Source organism: Mustela nigripes, chromosome 8 (genome assembly GCF_022355385.1).
Source record: "Mustela nigripes isolate SB6536 chromosome 8, MUSNIG.SB6536, whole genome shotgun sequence".
Taxonomy (NCBI): domain Eukaryota; kingdom Metazoa; phylum Chordata; class Mammalia; order Carnivora; family Mustelidae; genus Mustela; species Mustela nigripes.
This window is the reverse complement of record NC_081564.1, coordinates 14836379-14852681: the sequence shown is the minus strand read 5'-3', so window position 1 is coordinate 14852681 and position 16303 is coordinate 14836379. Positions and strand designations below refer to the sequence as shown.

Here is a 16303-nt window from a genome sequence, read left to right as displayed (position 1 = left end):
AGGACAGGGTCCAGGAGCCCTCAAGGTCCATCACCGAGGAGAAGGCAGGGTGGGCAGGGAGGGGGACAGGCTGGCAGAGTGCAGGGGGCCCTCCTGCCGGCAGCTGACTCAGGGGAGGGCTCTTGCTTAGCGCCTCGTGCTGGAGTAGCTTTCCGCTGAGCTGTAGCTGCGGCTCCGGCTCCGGGAGCCCAGGCTGGGGCTGCGGGAGCTGGAGCTGCTGCTTGTGCGGGTCCGGCTGCGACTGCGGCTGCGGCTGCGGGTCCGGCTGTGGCTGCGGCTCCGGCTCCGGGAGTAGCTGCGGCTGGCCGAGCGGCTGCTGCTGCTGCTGTACCAGGAGGAGGTGCTGCTGAGGCTGCTGGACGAAGACGGGCTGGGCCGGTAGTAGGGGATGGGGCGCTTCCGGGCACTGTGGAGAGCAGACAGGGGGCGCTGGAGGACCAGACTCCGCCCAGCCCCAGGCCAGAGAGCTCCCGCCGGCTCCCTGGGGAAAGTGGGATCCTTCCACTTCCCAGGCCCTTAGGGGAACCCTCCTTTTATGCTCCTCGTCCTGCCCTGTGACTGTCCCCTGGACGGTCTCAGCCTCGTGCTGGTGTCTGGGGAAGTCACCGATCTCACTTCTTAACAAAGCAAGCCTGGGGCTTGGGGCCTCCAGCTGGCAACAGGATCTACATCTAGACTTTAATAGCAGTTTTGTTTTGCTATTTTTACTTTTATTAGAACCTTCTATTTATGGTAAACAGGCTGATTTTCCATATAGTATACTGTGGTGTATTCCTTTTGAATTAAAGGTATGGACCTCTAAGAAAGAGCATATCTATTTAAAGAAAATTAAGTAAACTACGGCACACCTACTAAACAGACAAGTGTTCAGATGCTGCTGGGTGACAGAAGTTTGGGAAACACTGAGCGGGTTCATCAAGATGGACTATTTGAGGTTGACTAAGGAAACGAGAGCCTTTTAGAAATGCCACTTTAGCTCAGCCTTCCTCAGAATCAACCCGAAGGACACCTCTGTTCAATGCAGTGGGTTAGGACTTCCTGTGTGCCAGGGTGTTCTGTGGGATATCTGAGAAGGTGCTGCTATGACCCCTATCTGGGGCACAAGTGCTTTTTCCTCCTCCAGGTCATCTCTAGGGAGGAGGCAGTAGGCAGCCAGGAGGGCACCCCAGCCCCAGTCCTGTGAGTCTCTGGATGGAGTTGCTGACGCTTAGAGGCCAGAAGGAAGAGCCCAACTGATTGTCAGGAGCCAATTTTAGAGCAGGACTCAGCCATTCTTCCTGCTTTCAAGGCCTGAGAAATATGTGTCCACTTAGACCTCAGGCTTCTTTTCTAGGGCTTTTCCATCTAAGACCTTACCTGTTGTAGGAAACCTTATCCACCTAGTCTGACCATCCAGTCCGTAACAAGGGCACCCTGAAGGTTCTAGTGTTCTGCATTTCAGTTTACAAAGTGGGTTCCCATCTGTTTCCCCCGTGCACTTCATCGTCATGACACTCCTGGGAGTTATTTCCTTCCATATTACATGGGTGGGAACTGAGGATCTGGGAGGTGAAGAGACTTTCCCAGCTTACCTGGAAAGTGGCACAGCCGGGATTCCACTCCAGAAACAGTGCTCTCTCCCTCACCAACCAGGGCTGCCTCTAAGTCCCTTTGGCATCTAAACGATCCTTCTTGTCCCCCTCCCCCCCAACACTTGGTGCAAGGTGTGATCAAGGGCTTGTCGGACTTGTCGGTCTGAGCAATCTGTCTCCACTGGCCGGCTCCACCCCCAGGCAAAGGCCCCGCCCCACTGCTTTGGCCCCACCCCCTTGCCTGGACGCGACTTCCGACTTCCCAGCCCTCTCCGTAGACCCGGGCCACAGCCTCTGAGCGGCCCCACCCTTGTCCCAGGCACCCATTCTAGCCCCGCCCCGGAGCGCCCCCCCCCCCACCAAGGGCCCACACAGTTCGTCTGAGCTCCCACAATCCTGAAATCCAGCTCCAAGGGGACACGGGGAGAACTCGGGGCCTCAGTGGGTGGGAGGGGTGTGGGTGAGGGTGAACCTGGGCACCCCTGGCCCTCTTGGCCTCACCTGGTTATCCTCCGCGCCTCCAGGTGGCTCGGGGAGTCTCTCCGGCGCTTCCGCATGGGCGAGTAGGACCGCCGCCTCCGACGCGCTCGCTCGCGCTCCCGCTGCTGCGACTCCTTCTCGTTGTACTTGGGGTCCCGCTCCCTGAAGGGATGGGGCGGGAGTTAGGGGAAGCTGGGGCTGGCTTTCAGGCATGAGCCGGGGCACTCACTTCCTCTGACCTGTGCCCAGCACCCCCCTTGGAAAGGTCAAGTTTCCTCCCGGGGCCCCAGAGAATGCGGGAGGGAAGAGGACAGGGCTGTGGTTCAGTACTGTGGGGAGGGTGGACGCGTGCCCGGGGTGAGTCTGCGGAGTGAGGATGTGAACGTCAAGAGGGCCCTGGTGTTACCCTTTTGGAGTAAAGAAAAGAAAAAAGAGGGTGCATGCGTGAGAACGGGGCGCTCTGAGTATGGGGATGGAGGGCAGTACTAGGTGTGTGAAGAGGTTGAGGGCGGGGGTTGGGAATTCTGGGGTGGGCTGGCTGCTCATTACGAGGGGCGGCTATATTAGGACTCAAGGATATGTGTGGGGGCGCCAAACATATCCACTCCAGCGGAGACAGAACTACAAGGATGCTGGGTCGTCTCCCCACCCCAACTCCGGCAACGCTGCAGGGGGCCGGGGAGGCGGGGCCTGTTTGGGGGCGGGGCCGTACCTGCTGGGGCTGTACCGCGAGTAGCTGGGGCTGCGGCGCGAGCGGGAGCTTCTGCTGGGTGGGCTCCTCTTGCCGGACTTGGAGGAGTAGCTGGAAGAGCGCGAGTAGGACCTTTGGGAGAGTAAACAGTCCCTGAGGGGCCTGGGCTTGGCCAGGGTCGTCCCGGATGTGTAGGGCTATATTCAGCTGGTCCCCTGAGGGAGACCTTTCTCTTTCGGGATGCCAGGCTGAGGAATCTGGCCCTTTCTCGAGAATGAAATTCCCTCTCTTTGTGGGGATTGATAATAATTTGGACAACTTCTTTTTATTGAGTTCCTTCCATCTAAGGCCACTTATTAGTTGTGTTACCTTGAACAGGTGATTTCACTTCTTGGGCCTTGTTTTCTCATCTATAAAATGGGAGTAAATAATTGTACTTACCCTGTAGAGTTGTAAATGAGTAAATTAGGGTCAGTCACACACCTCCCAGAGGCAGCACACAAGAAATGTTAGGTAAGTATTTTATTACGTGGCAGACACTGAACTAGCTTTGTGTGCATAACCTCACTGAATCCTCAACACATCCTAGCGTTAGGTACTATTATCAATCCCATTCCACAGATGGGGAAAGCGAGGCACAGAGAGGGGAATGTTTTCACCGTGCAGATAAGGAAACTGAGGCTTGGAGAGGTTATCTGAGGCCCAAGGCCACCAGCTAGGAATGGGTGTAGCGGGCATTCAAACTCAAGTCTGTCTGACTCCTTTCCCCCAAGGGCCAAAGGACATCTCCAGTTCCTGTAACTAGTTCTCTAAGGAGGAAAGTGCTGCAGAATGAGGTCAAAATGGCACTCACCTTTTTCTGGATGAGGTGGACCGGCTTCGGGTGTACCTGGGGGAGGCTCTGGGAATTGGGGATCGGGAGGAGTGGCTGGAAGAGCGGGTGCTGGCATAGGAGGGGCTGCGGGAGCACCCTCTCATGGGGGAGCTCCGGGCTGTGGATGGGACCAGGCTGGACTTCTTCACCTCTGCACACTCCAGACACGGCGACTGAAATCCTCTGCAGATGTGGGGAGAACGCCGGTTAGCAACGGCCTGCCCGCTGGTCTGGAGGCATCTGGAGCTGATACTCTTCTCCCTACCTTCGCCGAGGCTGTGGTACTCTCAGAAACCCCTTTCCACCTGCTCCCATCTTACTGCCTCTGGGAACATTCCAGGCCACAGGTGTCAGAGGAATAGGGACAGAGGGGAACACATCCTACGGGGGGCACTTCAGAGCATTTTAGGTCAGTAGGTGTAGGCATAATGGTAAATTACACCAAATCACATGGAGACTTACTCCCTTTGAGTCTTTTCTGGTCCTTCTGATTACATTAATGAGAAAACCCTGGTTGGGTACTACTGCGTTTCCACCATCTCTGTAACACTGGCAATCTCCCAGACTTGGCACCTTGGGCAGGCAGCTGTTGCTCACCAGAATTAAATACACTGTCTTTATGTGTTTGCATATGTAAATCATGTATTTTGCGGGTGCTTTCTATTTAGGATGAGTTTTAATATAAGTTTCCTTATATTAAAAAAATGAGTTTATTAAAGGAAGGGTACCAGTAGTACAGGGATAGGGCTAAAATCAAGAAAGGGCCATACAGGTGGTTTAAATTTGGGAAACTTTGACGTAGTCCATTTTGCAGATGGGGGAATTGAGACTCAGAAGAGTGAAGGCTTGCTTAACATCACCCAAAGACAGGTTCCGGTCTTCTGCATTCCCCGCTGCCTGGGGCCATGCGAAGCTTCTATTGGGTTCTCAGTAAGGGCATATTCATTTGGTTTGGGCCGGATCACGTTTCTATGGTGCACAGGGGCTCATGACGATCTGGCCCCTGCGCGCCCCTCTAATCTCAGCTCTTGGCACTTTCCTCTCTTGAGGCCAGTCATAATGGACTACTTGTTCCTCCTGGAATATCCCTGTTCCTTCCCTGTCTCCAGGCCTTAGAACGTTCCTACTGGCTGGAACCCTCTTCCCTCTCCTCCTCACCTGACAATAACTACTCATGGTTCAGGCTTTAGTTTGACCTCACCTTTTCTGGGAGGCCTTCCTTGACATGTCCCTGAATCTAGCTGGGTGACCCTCATTGTGTTACCACAGCCCCCAGCCTCTATGCATCCGCTGTCCCTAGAAGGACTCAGTTGCCTCTTCCTCCCCCGTCACTGAACTACTTGCGGGAGAGGACTCATGTCTCTGGATACTCTATCCCAGCACCTCGGACAGAGCCTGATACATCTGTCCTAGCTCATGAAAACGGCTCTGAAATAAACCTTTGAGCCTCTTAGTGTCCTGGGGGCTTCACAAGCATCGTCTTGTATGGTCCTCCCACCAACACTTAGGAGACTGGCACTACTCTCCTCAATTTACAGGGAAGACACAGAACCGTTAGTTACTTCCTCAAGGCCACCCAGAGTCTCAAACCCTGATCTGTCCCACTTCAAAGCGCATGCCCCGTCACCCCACCAGTCCCCACCTTCACTGTCGAAGTTTCCCTGGATTTAGAGCTGATGATGTCTCTTCCATTCAGCCCTCTGCTCACTGCTGACATGACATAAATAGTCATGAATTTAGAGATCATTTATATTTCAAAATGAAAGGCTGGGCCTAAATGATTTAATCTGGCTGTCCGTAGAGATCAGATGAAGCAGGAATCGCCAAACGCCACTCAGGCTTTAGCTTCAGTGCTGTGACAGATCTGTGTTTGAATCCTGGCGTTGGCCCTTCTGATCCTGAGGGTGTTTTTTTTTTTTTTTTTTAAGATTTTATTTATTCAACAGAGAGAGACACAGTGAGAGAGGGAACACAAGCAGGGGGAATGGGAGAGGGAGAATCAGGCCTCCCGCTGAGCAGAGAGCCCAATGCGGAGCTCGATCCCAGGACCCTGGGATCATGACCTGAGCTGAAGGCAGACACTCAGTGACTGAGCCGCCCAGGCACCCCGATTCTGAGTTTCTTAAATACTCTGTGTCTCAGTTTCCCCACCAGCTACAAAAAGGCCTCTGATAATACTTACCATGAAGGTTCTATGAGGATTAAGGAAGATGATCCTTGGCAAGCACTTGGCATGGCACCTAGCCTATAGTCAGGGCTCGGCACACACTAGCAGGCATTATCATCATCAGTTGTTATTACTATTGCTCTCCTGGCTCTTTTTGTTGTTTTTGTCATTTTCTGCCCTAGAGAATGTAAGTAGACCCCTGTCTTCCCTGTCTCATCTGGGAAGATCACTGCCTGTTCTGGGAGACACTGAGATTTGCTCTGACCCAGCCCTGGGCTCCCAGGCAGGCTTGGGTGTGAACCAAGGCCGGGCACGTGCCAGCGCAGGCAAACCAGAGGCTCCGTGTGGATGCCAGGCTGTTCGTCCAGAACTGAAGTGGGCTACGTGTTGGGGACAAAGGGCGCTCTGTTCTTGAAGAAGCCATTAACTGTTTCTCTGCTAAGGCTTTGCTTATCATTCTGACATCGTGGCCACTTTGGAAAAAGCAGACTCCCACCCCCCAGAAGAAAGAAGACCCCACTGTTAGCACGGTGGAAGGCACCAGTAAATCTCTTCCACCCTCAACACCGCCCCCCCCCTCCGCCGCCCCCTGCATCTGCCTCCTTATAGGCTCCTGAGGAAAAGGATGGTGCCATTCATTTCTCCAGCACCAGGCTGAGTGGTTGGCTTCTAGGAGCCGAATGAATGGTCGGAGTCAATGATCAGCGATTTCTACTTGCTGTAATTGTGACATTAGCCTCAGCGCTTAGCATTTTGCTGTGATTCCTTGAATGAGAGGGTAAGGGGGTAATGAAGTAGAGTTTACAACTGGCTCGTCAGCCACCGCATGGAAGGTTCTCTGCAGGAAAACTGCATCTGACCAGCGGGTGAAGACACACGCGCACACGCTGCAGGTGTGTGGGAACCCTCTGTCCTCTGCTGTTCTACTCTCCGCATCTCACGTGAGAGGGAAATGTTACCATCAGTGAGACGTCACCGCCCAGGAGTCCGTGGTTTCCATGAGCCACTCATTCCTGTGAACCCAGTGGATTTTGACAAATGGAAACTACGTATCCACCCTCGCAGCGTCCTCAACCCCCTCTACCCACTGCCCTCTCTGCGTCTGAGTAGCGTGTGACAAATTGTTGCCAAGAGCACAACATCTCCTGGGCCACAGTGATTGGTCCAAGGGTGGACAAATGACCCCAGATGGGCCAAGAACAAACCATAAGACTCCACCCTGGTATTTTGCCGCAAATTTTGGGAAAGGGGCATCCTCTGTCCACTGGCTGACTGAACAGATAGAAAGGTTAGCAAGTGTGAATGCTGTTGGCCTATGTGCTCATGTTTTGGGAGGGTCTGCTTGAGAATGAAGCCAACAGAGAGGGAAGCAGAGATGAGAGATGGAATGGAGAAGGGAGATTCTCAATGATGTATTTTTGAGCCTGGATCCAGCTGTACCTAAAGCTGACACCCTTGGATTTTTTTTTTAATCCCCCAAATTATGCCACTTTGGGTTTTCTCTCTCTTGCAAATCAAAGTCTCCTGGGTTCCAGGTGGGAAGTGGGTGGGTACAGGGCTATGGTGAGAGACTAAGATGGTAGACAGACCCCCTCCCCCCTCCCCCGATGCCCCTTTCCTCCTCTAGCCCAGGTACACTGACCTTGACTCTCTGCCCCTGCTGGTGGGGGAGAGATTCTCCAAAGTGGCCCCCTTGTTCTGGGGTGAGGAGGTGGTGAAGGAGTTTCCTGAATCTGAGGTGTTGCCACAGTGGAGCTCCTGGCTCTTGGTGAGGCCCCCACTGGGGCTCCCCTTCTCTTGACCTCGCGACCTGGCTGAGCTGATTTGCGTGGAGGGCGGTGAAGAAGTGTCATTGCCGGAGTCGTACTCCTGGGAGCGTCCTCGGGAGGTGGTGAGCGGGCTGGCTGTTTTGGTAAAGAGGTCAGCTGCAGACCCCGACCCAGTGATCTGAAAGCAAAAACACCCGTTGGACACTGCTGACTGCTGGGCCTGTGCTCTGTGTCTAAATAACCAAGAAATGTTTACCGTCATGATGCACTGTAACGAAAGGAGAGAGAGAGAGAGAAGAGGAAAGAGAGACGCCAAAAAAAAAAAAAAAAAAAAAACAAAAAACAAAACAAAAGCACAAATTCCTGAAAGAATTCCACAGAAAGGAGATATTGCTTTTTACCCCCTGCTAGAGTAACTGGAAGATTTAGGTATCATGCAGAGAAAAAGCATGCGATCCAGATTAAACCAAAGAAAAAGGAAATTATATAAAATTTAATTTCTAATGAGTTAACTCAAACAAAAGTGACAACTCAATCGAAAGGGGGTGTGTCACACCCTTAACCTAAAACAATAATAAAAATAAAGGGGGGAGGGGAAAAGAAATGGGACCATGGGCATGAAAAACATAGATCTTTTAACTTAAAAAAAAAAAAGAGAGATAAAGCCAAAATTTTAAACTTCAACCAAATCCTCAACGAATTTGACTTTTTTTTTTTTTTTTAAAGAAAAAGTTCCCTGAATAGAACCCTAAACAAATATCGCATGGGGAAAAGAAATGAAATAAAGAGAGTTTCTTTTCTTTTCTTTTCTTTTTTTTTTTTTTGTAAATATAAAGTCAAGGTCACAAAATGACATTTTAGTAGTTTTCAACTAAAGGGGAAAAGAAAGGGGGACAAAAAAAAATGGAAGTCAAATAGTCTGACTGAAAACAAACGAAAAAAAAGCTCTCTACGGATATTTGTGTGTGTCCTTTTCCCCCTGGAGAAGGTAGCTAAGGCTCTCGAGTGGCTTCTAATAAATTCTCTCATGTCTTTGCGGATTATATCCACTTACCAAGCAAGAGCTCCTCCTTTAGTAGGTAGGTAAGGTGTAAGAGAAAGGGAAGAGCGGGCAACGTGAGTCCATCATTAGAGTCGAAAATGACAAGAAAAAACACACACCTTTCTGCACACCCTCACACTTGGCCCTGAGCTTTGAGTTTTGGTTTTTCAGTGTTCCTACCAGGCGAGGCATCAGTTCTGTTTGGTTTTCTCAGCAAGGGGACCTCAAGCCATCAACATTAACCTCGTGAGTCCCTTGGTGCCCGAGCTGGATCAAGGAACCCTGGCTGAAAATGCGGCGGGGGCTAGCGCTCGCCTCCCTGGAGGTGTCAAGATCACGAGGATGTGCTTGGGACAGAGGGCGTGGGGAGGGGCTGGGACGTCTGGGGTGAGTGGGAATGGGGAGGTCTGATCTGGGACGGATGAAGGAGGAACGGAAGGTGAGCGAGCCCTTGGGAAGGCGGTGGTGTATTCACAAGCACGGTGGATGGTTCTCTTTAAACGTTCAGAGCAGTGTCACGGCTGTGATGTCACCGTGGTCCCTGCCAACAGTACCGTGCTTATTTAGCCACGGGCAAGAGGGACTCCTGCCCTGGGCCTCCTCCGGAGATAGCCATCCTCATGCGGCAAGAAATCTGTGGGGCCCGGAGGACGCTGCCTGGAAACCACTTTCCCTGAGACCACCTTATGGGTCTCTGAGGTCCCAGAGTTCTCTGTTTAAATGGCCTCCGAGCCCCCTTCCAGGGTCTCTGCAGGCTCATCCGTGGATCTATGCTCCTGGGGATACACCAGGCTTCAGGTGCGCACACTCTCAGGTCCAAGGGTGCCCATGAGGACCCAGCTTCGGTGTTCAGGCTGAGGCGTCCATGTGCACGTGTGGGAGGCCCATGGTGTTGGTTGGTGCAAGTGGTAAGAGGAGAAAGAGAGGGGCCATGGCCTTGAAGGGTCCCCCGCCCCCCGCAACCCAACCACCACCACACTGCCATGATGTGGCTGGCTGCTCCGAGGGATATGAGATTCTAAAATCAAACCTGAATTTCCAGATCATTTTCAAGCTATCTTTGCCAAGACAGGAGAACATACCATGTTTAGGTTTGCTGGCTTGATTTATAAACATTGAGGCGTATAGTGTGTGGGGACCTTCTCTACTCTTGCCCTGGGCCCCATGCATGTTAGTGAGATCTCACCATCAAAAGCCTGCTTCCCTACCCCCCCCTTATCCCTTGTACCTTGGGCATAAAGGAGTGGGACTCTGGGGCCTTCCTAGGGAACCATTTCTGCCTTCGTAGCAATTGGTCATGAGGGTGAGACACAGAGACACCAGAGCTATGAGGAAAACAGCAAACTCTGGTAGCTCAGGATGTCAGCTTCCAGACCGGGGAGGCGGAATGTCCTTTGTGGGTTCTCCCAGGAGGCTCTGCACACGGACAAGGTGATGGTCCAGCTTTACCAAGTTCTACTCAGCACGGCTGCCACTTCCTCTGCCTGGTGACCTGGCAAGCTTTGCTTTGGGACAAGGGACCTCAAAAGAAGATTCCTCAGGTGGAGTCTTTTTGAGTGAGACTTCTTTAAAAACAATGCGAAGGCCCTGTTTCCATTCAGCTCTTCCTTTTTGTCTTCCCATCTGCAGTATGGATGTGGTATCTTCCCCCACTCTGGGAGTCCAGTGGCAACATGTGTATTTCTACCACCTCCGTCAGGAACAAGAAAGCATCACGGGATCTGATGGGCTCTCGGACTGGGCCTTGGCCCGGGGACGAACACAGACAATCTTTGCTTCGGGGATGGTGAAGGTTTGGTGGCCGGTATCTCACAAATGAACCAGGCAAGCCCTTTTTGGAGGGAGCCAGGCTGGAAGATGAGTCTAACGAAGGGGCCTGTGGGTGTAACGGCTTCTGTTATCCATCCGTAACCGACTCGCTACCTGGGGGCATCCAGGCTGGCCTTCCAGCCCTGACTTGTTCCCAGCCCTGGCTACGGATTTCAAAGCATTTGCCCCGGTGCGTCATGGGTCCCCATGGGCAAGGATTTCATGAGTGTGAGGCCCTTCCAGGCTAGTAGATACAGAGGGAACTCTGCCCTGTTTGCCCTCTATCCCTACAGCCTGAGCTCACAGACACACTTTCAGCACGCCTCGCCTTGACTGTGACCATTATCCACACGTAACTTGTATAATTAGCACCAAGAGTTGTACCAAGCTTTTCCATCCTTTCCAGAAAACAGAGATAAAGGTCTCTGAAATGTTCTCATTGGGTTGAACCGCATGCCTGAAAATACCAACATCTCCTGCTTATTTAGAACTCCCATTTCTTTGGATGAATATAAATTCCTCGATATGGTTGACAATATCCTTTACAGTCCAAGCCAGAGTATCTGACAGGTCTCCTCTCTTCCACATGCCCCCACTGTGGCCCCACAACCTAGAATTTTCTTGGTTCTGCTGCCACATCTCACTCTCCCAACCCCAGACCATTTGCACATGCAATGGCAAATTCCTCTGCCTAGAACATTCTTCCCCATTACTCTATTTCATATGGCTAAATTTCTACATCGTCCAGGTTACGGTTACATATCACCTCCTCTAGAAAGCCTTCTCTAATTCCCCAGGTCAGGATGGCACAACACTCGACCACTCACTCATTCATTCATTCAATTTTTCATTCATTTACTCTTTCAAAAATGAATGGCTTCTGGGGTGCCTGGGTGGCTCAGTGGGTTAAGCCTCTGCCTTCGGCTCAGGTCATGATCTCAGGATCCTGGGATTGAGCCCCACATTGGGCTTTCTGCTCAGCAGGAAGCCTGCTTCTCCCTTTCCCACTCCCCCTGCTTGTGTTCCCTCTCTCACTGTGTCTATCTGTCAAATAAATAAAATCTTTAAAAAAAAAAAAGTAATTAAAGTTAAAAAAAAAAAAAAGCAAGAGTGGCTTCTATGTGCCACAGTACTGTTATTCAGTGGGCTGATTGCTTGTTTTACTGCCCGTCTCTCCATCTGAGTGGGAATTTGTAGAAGGCAGAGGCCACGCATGCCCAGTTCAGTACTGTACCCAAGTAACCAGCAGTGCCTGGCACAGAGTAAGTGCTCACTAAATCTGGCTACATGAACACAGCCTGAGCTGGGAAGCCTGGGCCCATCCTAGTTTGATTCAGTGGCGAAGATGGCTGAGTGGCCACATCCTGGTGAGGCCCAGCTGGGTAGCTGCCAACTTTGGGAATTTGATAGGTTTTAAAGGAGGGACTGGCCCCCATCATATTCAAAATAGTTCTTAAAAACTAGGTGGATTCTTGGCTGAAGGCTGCTGTCTCGAGACCAGCTCAGAGCTGTCTGTGTGATCAAGAGATAACCTTTAGAACTGAGTTCCAGGCCTGTGGCAGAGAGAAGGAATACAGTCTGTTCTCCCTCTCCTTCCCGGCCCGCCTCAGACGCAGCATCCTCAGAGAAAGCACCCAGAGGCTGTGTCTGTACATTCTCGACAGCTGAAGTTCCAGGCTGAGCTGAGAAGCTCCAGATCTGCGAAGACTTCCAGATGAGACGGGCGATGCTTGGTCTCCTTACTTCCCTTCTACCCTCTGCTACCCTGGGAGGTCAGCTTAAGATATAGGCTGGGGCTGGCCATTTGCACACAACAGGGCCGTCAGCCTGTACTTCGTTCAGATTATAAAAAGGTGCCCCTTCTAGGTGAGGAGCGAGAAAAAGATGCTCCCTCTGGCCAGACAAATCTGGATGGTTGATGGCCTTTTCGTTTCAGACTCCATCTTCTCCAGAGCAAAGAGGAGGAAAGGTAGTGAGGGGAGCCAGAAATCGAATGCGTGTGTGTGTTTGCGTGAGTGTGTGAGTGTGTGTGTGTGTGTGTGTGTGTGTTGGGGGTGTGTGACAGCCATGATAATGCAAAGGAGACCTTCATGATAGGCAGACAACAGAGGCCTCCGTGTTTTTGTCCTTTCTAGACAAGTACTCACTCACTAAGATACCAACAGTTGTCCACTCAGTGACATGACAATGTGGCTCCTACCTGCTCCTCATTTAGATTAACAGCCCTCTCAAAATTCATCTTTCAAGAGTTCTTCATCTGCTGGGAATTTCTCTTCTAACCATTAACTGACCTTTGCCCCTGTCCTCCTAGCTAGGCTGAAAACAGTGCTCAAGATACTTGATAGGAGGAGTCATTCTAGACCCATTCTTGTCCAGTACCAATGTCCAGTAATCATGGTACCTGTGCCCCTGTTTAAGACCTGGAACCCTCATACCAGGAAACTCTTCTTTGGTATACTGTGGCCCCTTCCTCCATATCAGTCTTCTTCTTCCCCTGTCTTTACAAAGGCCTACCTGTGGAGCTTGGCATAAAAACTCAGCCCCTGTAATATCTGCTTAATTACTGAGCGGAAAAAACAAAAAACATCTGTCTTAATATGGATTATCTCCAAAATCAAGACAGGAATTTGAATGCTAGTAGTTGATTTGAGAGGACAAGGAACTTCTATAGGGGAGAGGGGAAATGAGATGAGGGAGAAGAAAAGCCAATGAAAGACGTGTTATCAAACCAGCTACCACGGAGGGCAGCCGGAGGACACTCTGGGAGCCAGTGAGGAACTGACCCTACCAAGGAGGGAGCTGGGGTATTTATATGCCAATGCCCCACCACTCGTAGGTTGGAGGCTGCACCCAGTGGGTGTCAGTTCTCTAGGGTGCTCATACTGCCACGTGGCCAACCAAAGCAGTCTTTGCCGGCCAGAGAGCACCTTCTAGAAGCTGGAGGTTCGCCATGTGTCCTGAAGCAGAGAGGATGAAGGGATATAATTGAACAGCGTCTGCTTCAGCGCCCCCAGATTACCACTGGAAAACTGACAGGTCAAGTTATATTTTGTCTCAGCTACCTTTTCTTTAGCCCACTTAGTATATATGTACCCAGGTACATAGCCCACCTGACAGTAAATCTGAATTAACTGCCAACATTACAGAATGGGGCGGTTTCACATAAGAGCTCTATTTCTAGTCTGTGCTGAAGGTCTGACAATGCTGGGTCCACATCCTTGTTGCTCATCATCAGCTCAAGAGAACTGCAGCTGACCGTTTTAGGCTTTTCTGGTGACCAGCCCCCCGCAATCCCAGGTGCTTCTATTAACTGCCAGGCCCCCGAGACCTCTGAGTTTGTGACCCTGTGTTCTAAATGTTTGCCATGACCCTGACCACTGCAAAGGAACCACAAACACAGTACCTCCTGGATGCCCCATCTCTCCCTTCCGAACTATGAAAATGGATGCTTCCTCTTCCCCAGCTTGATCCTTTTCATGCCTCTTGGACTTTGGCCAATGGAAGGAACCAGGAGACCAGAGCCATTAAACTGCATCCAGACCCAGAGGCCATGACAAGGTCTTCCCTTCTGGATCAGGATTGCCAATCTCAGATTTATTTTCCCCCAAGGACAAACTATTTCACAAACTCATAGCCATTGGAAGAAAGCAAACAAGCATTTCCCCTTTAGTCCCAAGGCCCCCTCCAATGTGAAGCTCTGATTTTTTTTTTCTCTTGAAATCATAAGTTGACTCATCTCCTTGTTTCTTAATATACTCAATGTTAACACGTGGGTTCTAATAAGTAATTAAATCCCCCCACCACAAACTCCGGCTCCTGGCATTTCACTGGGAGTCTCTCTCAGCCCTCCAGGGAAGCTGGCACTGTTATTTATTGTTTTTGTTTCAAATCATTATTTAATCAAGAACGGGAAAAAAGGCAACCTCTCACTTACACTTCAAAATTTAATTTCAGCTGAATTCTGAGATCAAGAGGCAGCACGGCCTAATAGGTTACAAAAATACAATCAAGAAGAGAATTCCAATTAAACTGAACAAGTCATTTACTGAGCTTCAAATGGCCCCATGGAGAGAAATGGCTATAAATTTCTCGTCCCCTCCCTGCCATATGGGGGATTGGAAATTCTCATGTGAATATAGAGTTGCGTGGCAGAGCTTTTAGCTAGAGGGTTCTGGTTATTCCTTAAAAAAGAAAAAAAAAAAATCCTTTTGTTCCACAAAGACATTAGGTTTATTTTCCTTGATGTTGTTCATCTTCCTTTGTTCACTCATTAGGAAGACAGAAAAAAGAATGGGTTTGTTGACCTCTGGGAGTCTGGGTGAGAGGAGGTGGGAAGTGGGGACACAGCCAGATGACGCAGTCCCTCAGGGCTGGGGCGATCCCATGGGGCAGTGCGCTGCAATTGGCCTTGGGCCCGAAGAAGTGGCCCGGCCTCCTCTGTCTCTTCCCCTCCTAATCATAGGCAGGAAACTGAGGGAAAATGGAAGCTTCGGGGGCCCTCAGCCCACTGGTTCCTAAAAATCTCCATATGGATCCAGTCAGACAAATTTTACACCAGCCCAAATCGAAATGGAGAAAAATTAAGTTCAGTGTAATGAGTTTTTCATCCAGCCAAATGCATTTGATTTAAGGGCTCATCCTTTCTTTGGAGGCCATGTCAGTACTACTTCTTCCGGTGGTAAGATGTCAGTTTCGTGATAGAACATGGCGGTTTCCTTTTACTCTGAACAGATGTGGTAAAAGTAAAAGTTGACCATGCTATGCCACTTTCCATGAAAAAAACCCAACAACCACAACAGGTCCCACTAAGTCCCCGTCTCAGACTGCCTTTCCTCCACATTCTGGTCTCTCTTTTCAAAACTGCAGTGAATGGTGTGGCATGTTTGAGTCTCTTGGGTGAGCGAGGGCTAAAAGGCTTTTGCAGAATGTGTGAGAGCCTGGGTCAGGGGTCTGAAGGCCAGGGCCACCATATGCTTTCCCCTCTCTGCAAAATGGGATGTGTACCTCCATCCTGCCTTTCTCCTAGGCTTGCTCTGGAATTCGCCTCAGATTGTGGACACGGTTAAGCTTTTGAACCCAGAGATATTTCAAAAACATCACATCTGGGTTTATGAGGAACAAGCTTAATAAAACCACTGTGGTGACAAATAATGCCAGCAACGACTGCATATTGAGTGTTAGTTATGTCCTAAGCACTGGGCTAAGTTTCTCACATAGAACTGAAGCTGCATGAGGGTAGGATCCTTGTCAGTCTTGTTCACTGCAAATACTTGTTCACCCCGGTGCCTGGAACAGTGTCTGGCACACAGCAGGTGCTGAATGCATATTCCTTAAATGAATGGATCCCCCAACTCAGTCCATCCTCACAAGCACCCTATGAAACAGGTGTGATTATTAGCCCAAAGTATGGATGAGGACACTGAGGCCCAGGGAAGTGAAATGACACAAGGGGAGTCATGTCATTAAGCACATGGACTCTGGAGGCAGACATTCTGGGTTTGGATCCTAACTTCTCCATTTCACTTAGGTGCTCGTCATGGAATTGTTCCAGGCCATAGGACATGGCCGCCATGTTCTAGGCGCCCACTAAAAGGAGCATATTAGTGGAAGCTCCCTTGAAGGGCTATTGTAAGAAACAGATGAGGGGGTGCATAGGAAAAATTCAGCCTAGCATCTGGCATATAGTAGGTGCTCAGTTGGCACTGGTGGTTGTTGTTAACCAGGGTTGACCAGGGAGAAAACATCAAGAACCTCAGAGTCTACAGATCGGTCCCAAAGCCCATGACTTCATCACTGCACTCTACTGCCTCCTCTTGTTGACAGATTTCACAAGGAAATCTTTTTGGACCTTAGGTTTTATGCTCTCCTTCTTGTTCTTGTTCCTCTCCTTCCTCTTTATC

At 50.5% G+C, this 16303-nt stretch overlaps 1 protein-coding gene across 1 annotated transcript in view; it reads right to left on the bottom strand.

Annotated features, from left to right (window-relative positions):
• Window positions 1–34: 34 nt before the first annotated feature.
• The window catches only part of SRRM4 (serine/arginine repetitive matrix 4), a 142924-nt gene continuing 126655 nt past the window's right edge, over window positions 35–16303 (bottom strand). Inside the window, exons 9-13 of the mRNA XM_059408545.1 lie at window positions 7426–7730; window positions 3596–3799; window positions 2764–2874; window positions 2073–2213; window positions 35–406 (exon numbers count right to left, since the gene is read on the bottom strand). Coding sequence (XP_059264528.1) covers window positions 127–406; window positions 2073–2213; window positions 2764–2874; window positions 3596–3799; window positions 7426–7730 — 1041 coding nt within the window. The 3' untranslated portion in view covers window positions 35–126. The remainder of the gene's footprint in view (window positions 407–2072; window positions 2214–2763; window positions 2875–3595; window positions 3800–7425; window positions 7731–16303) is intronic.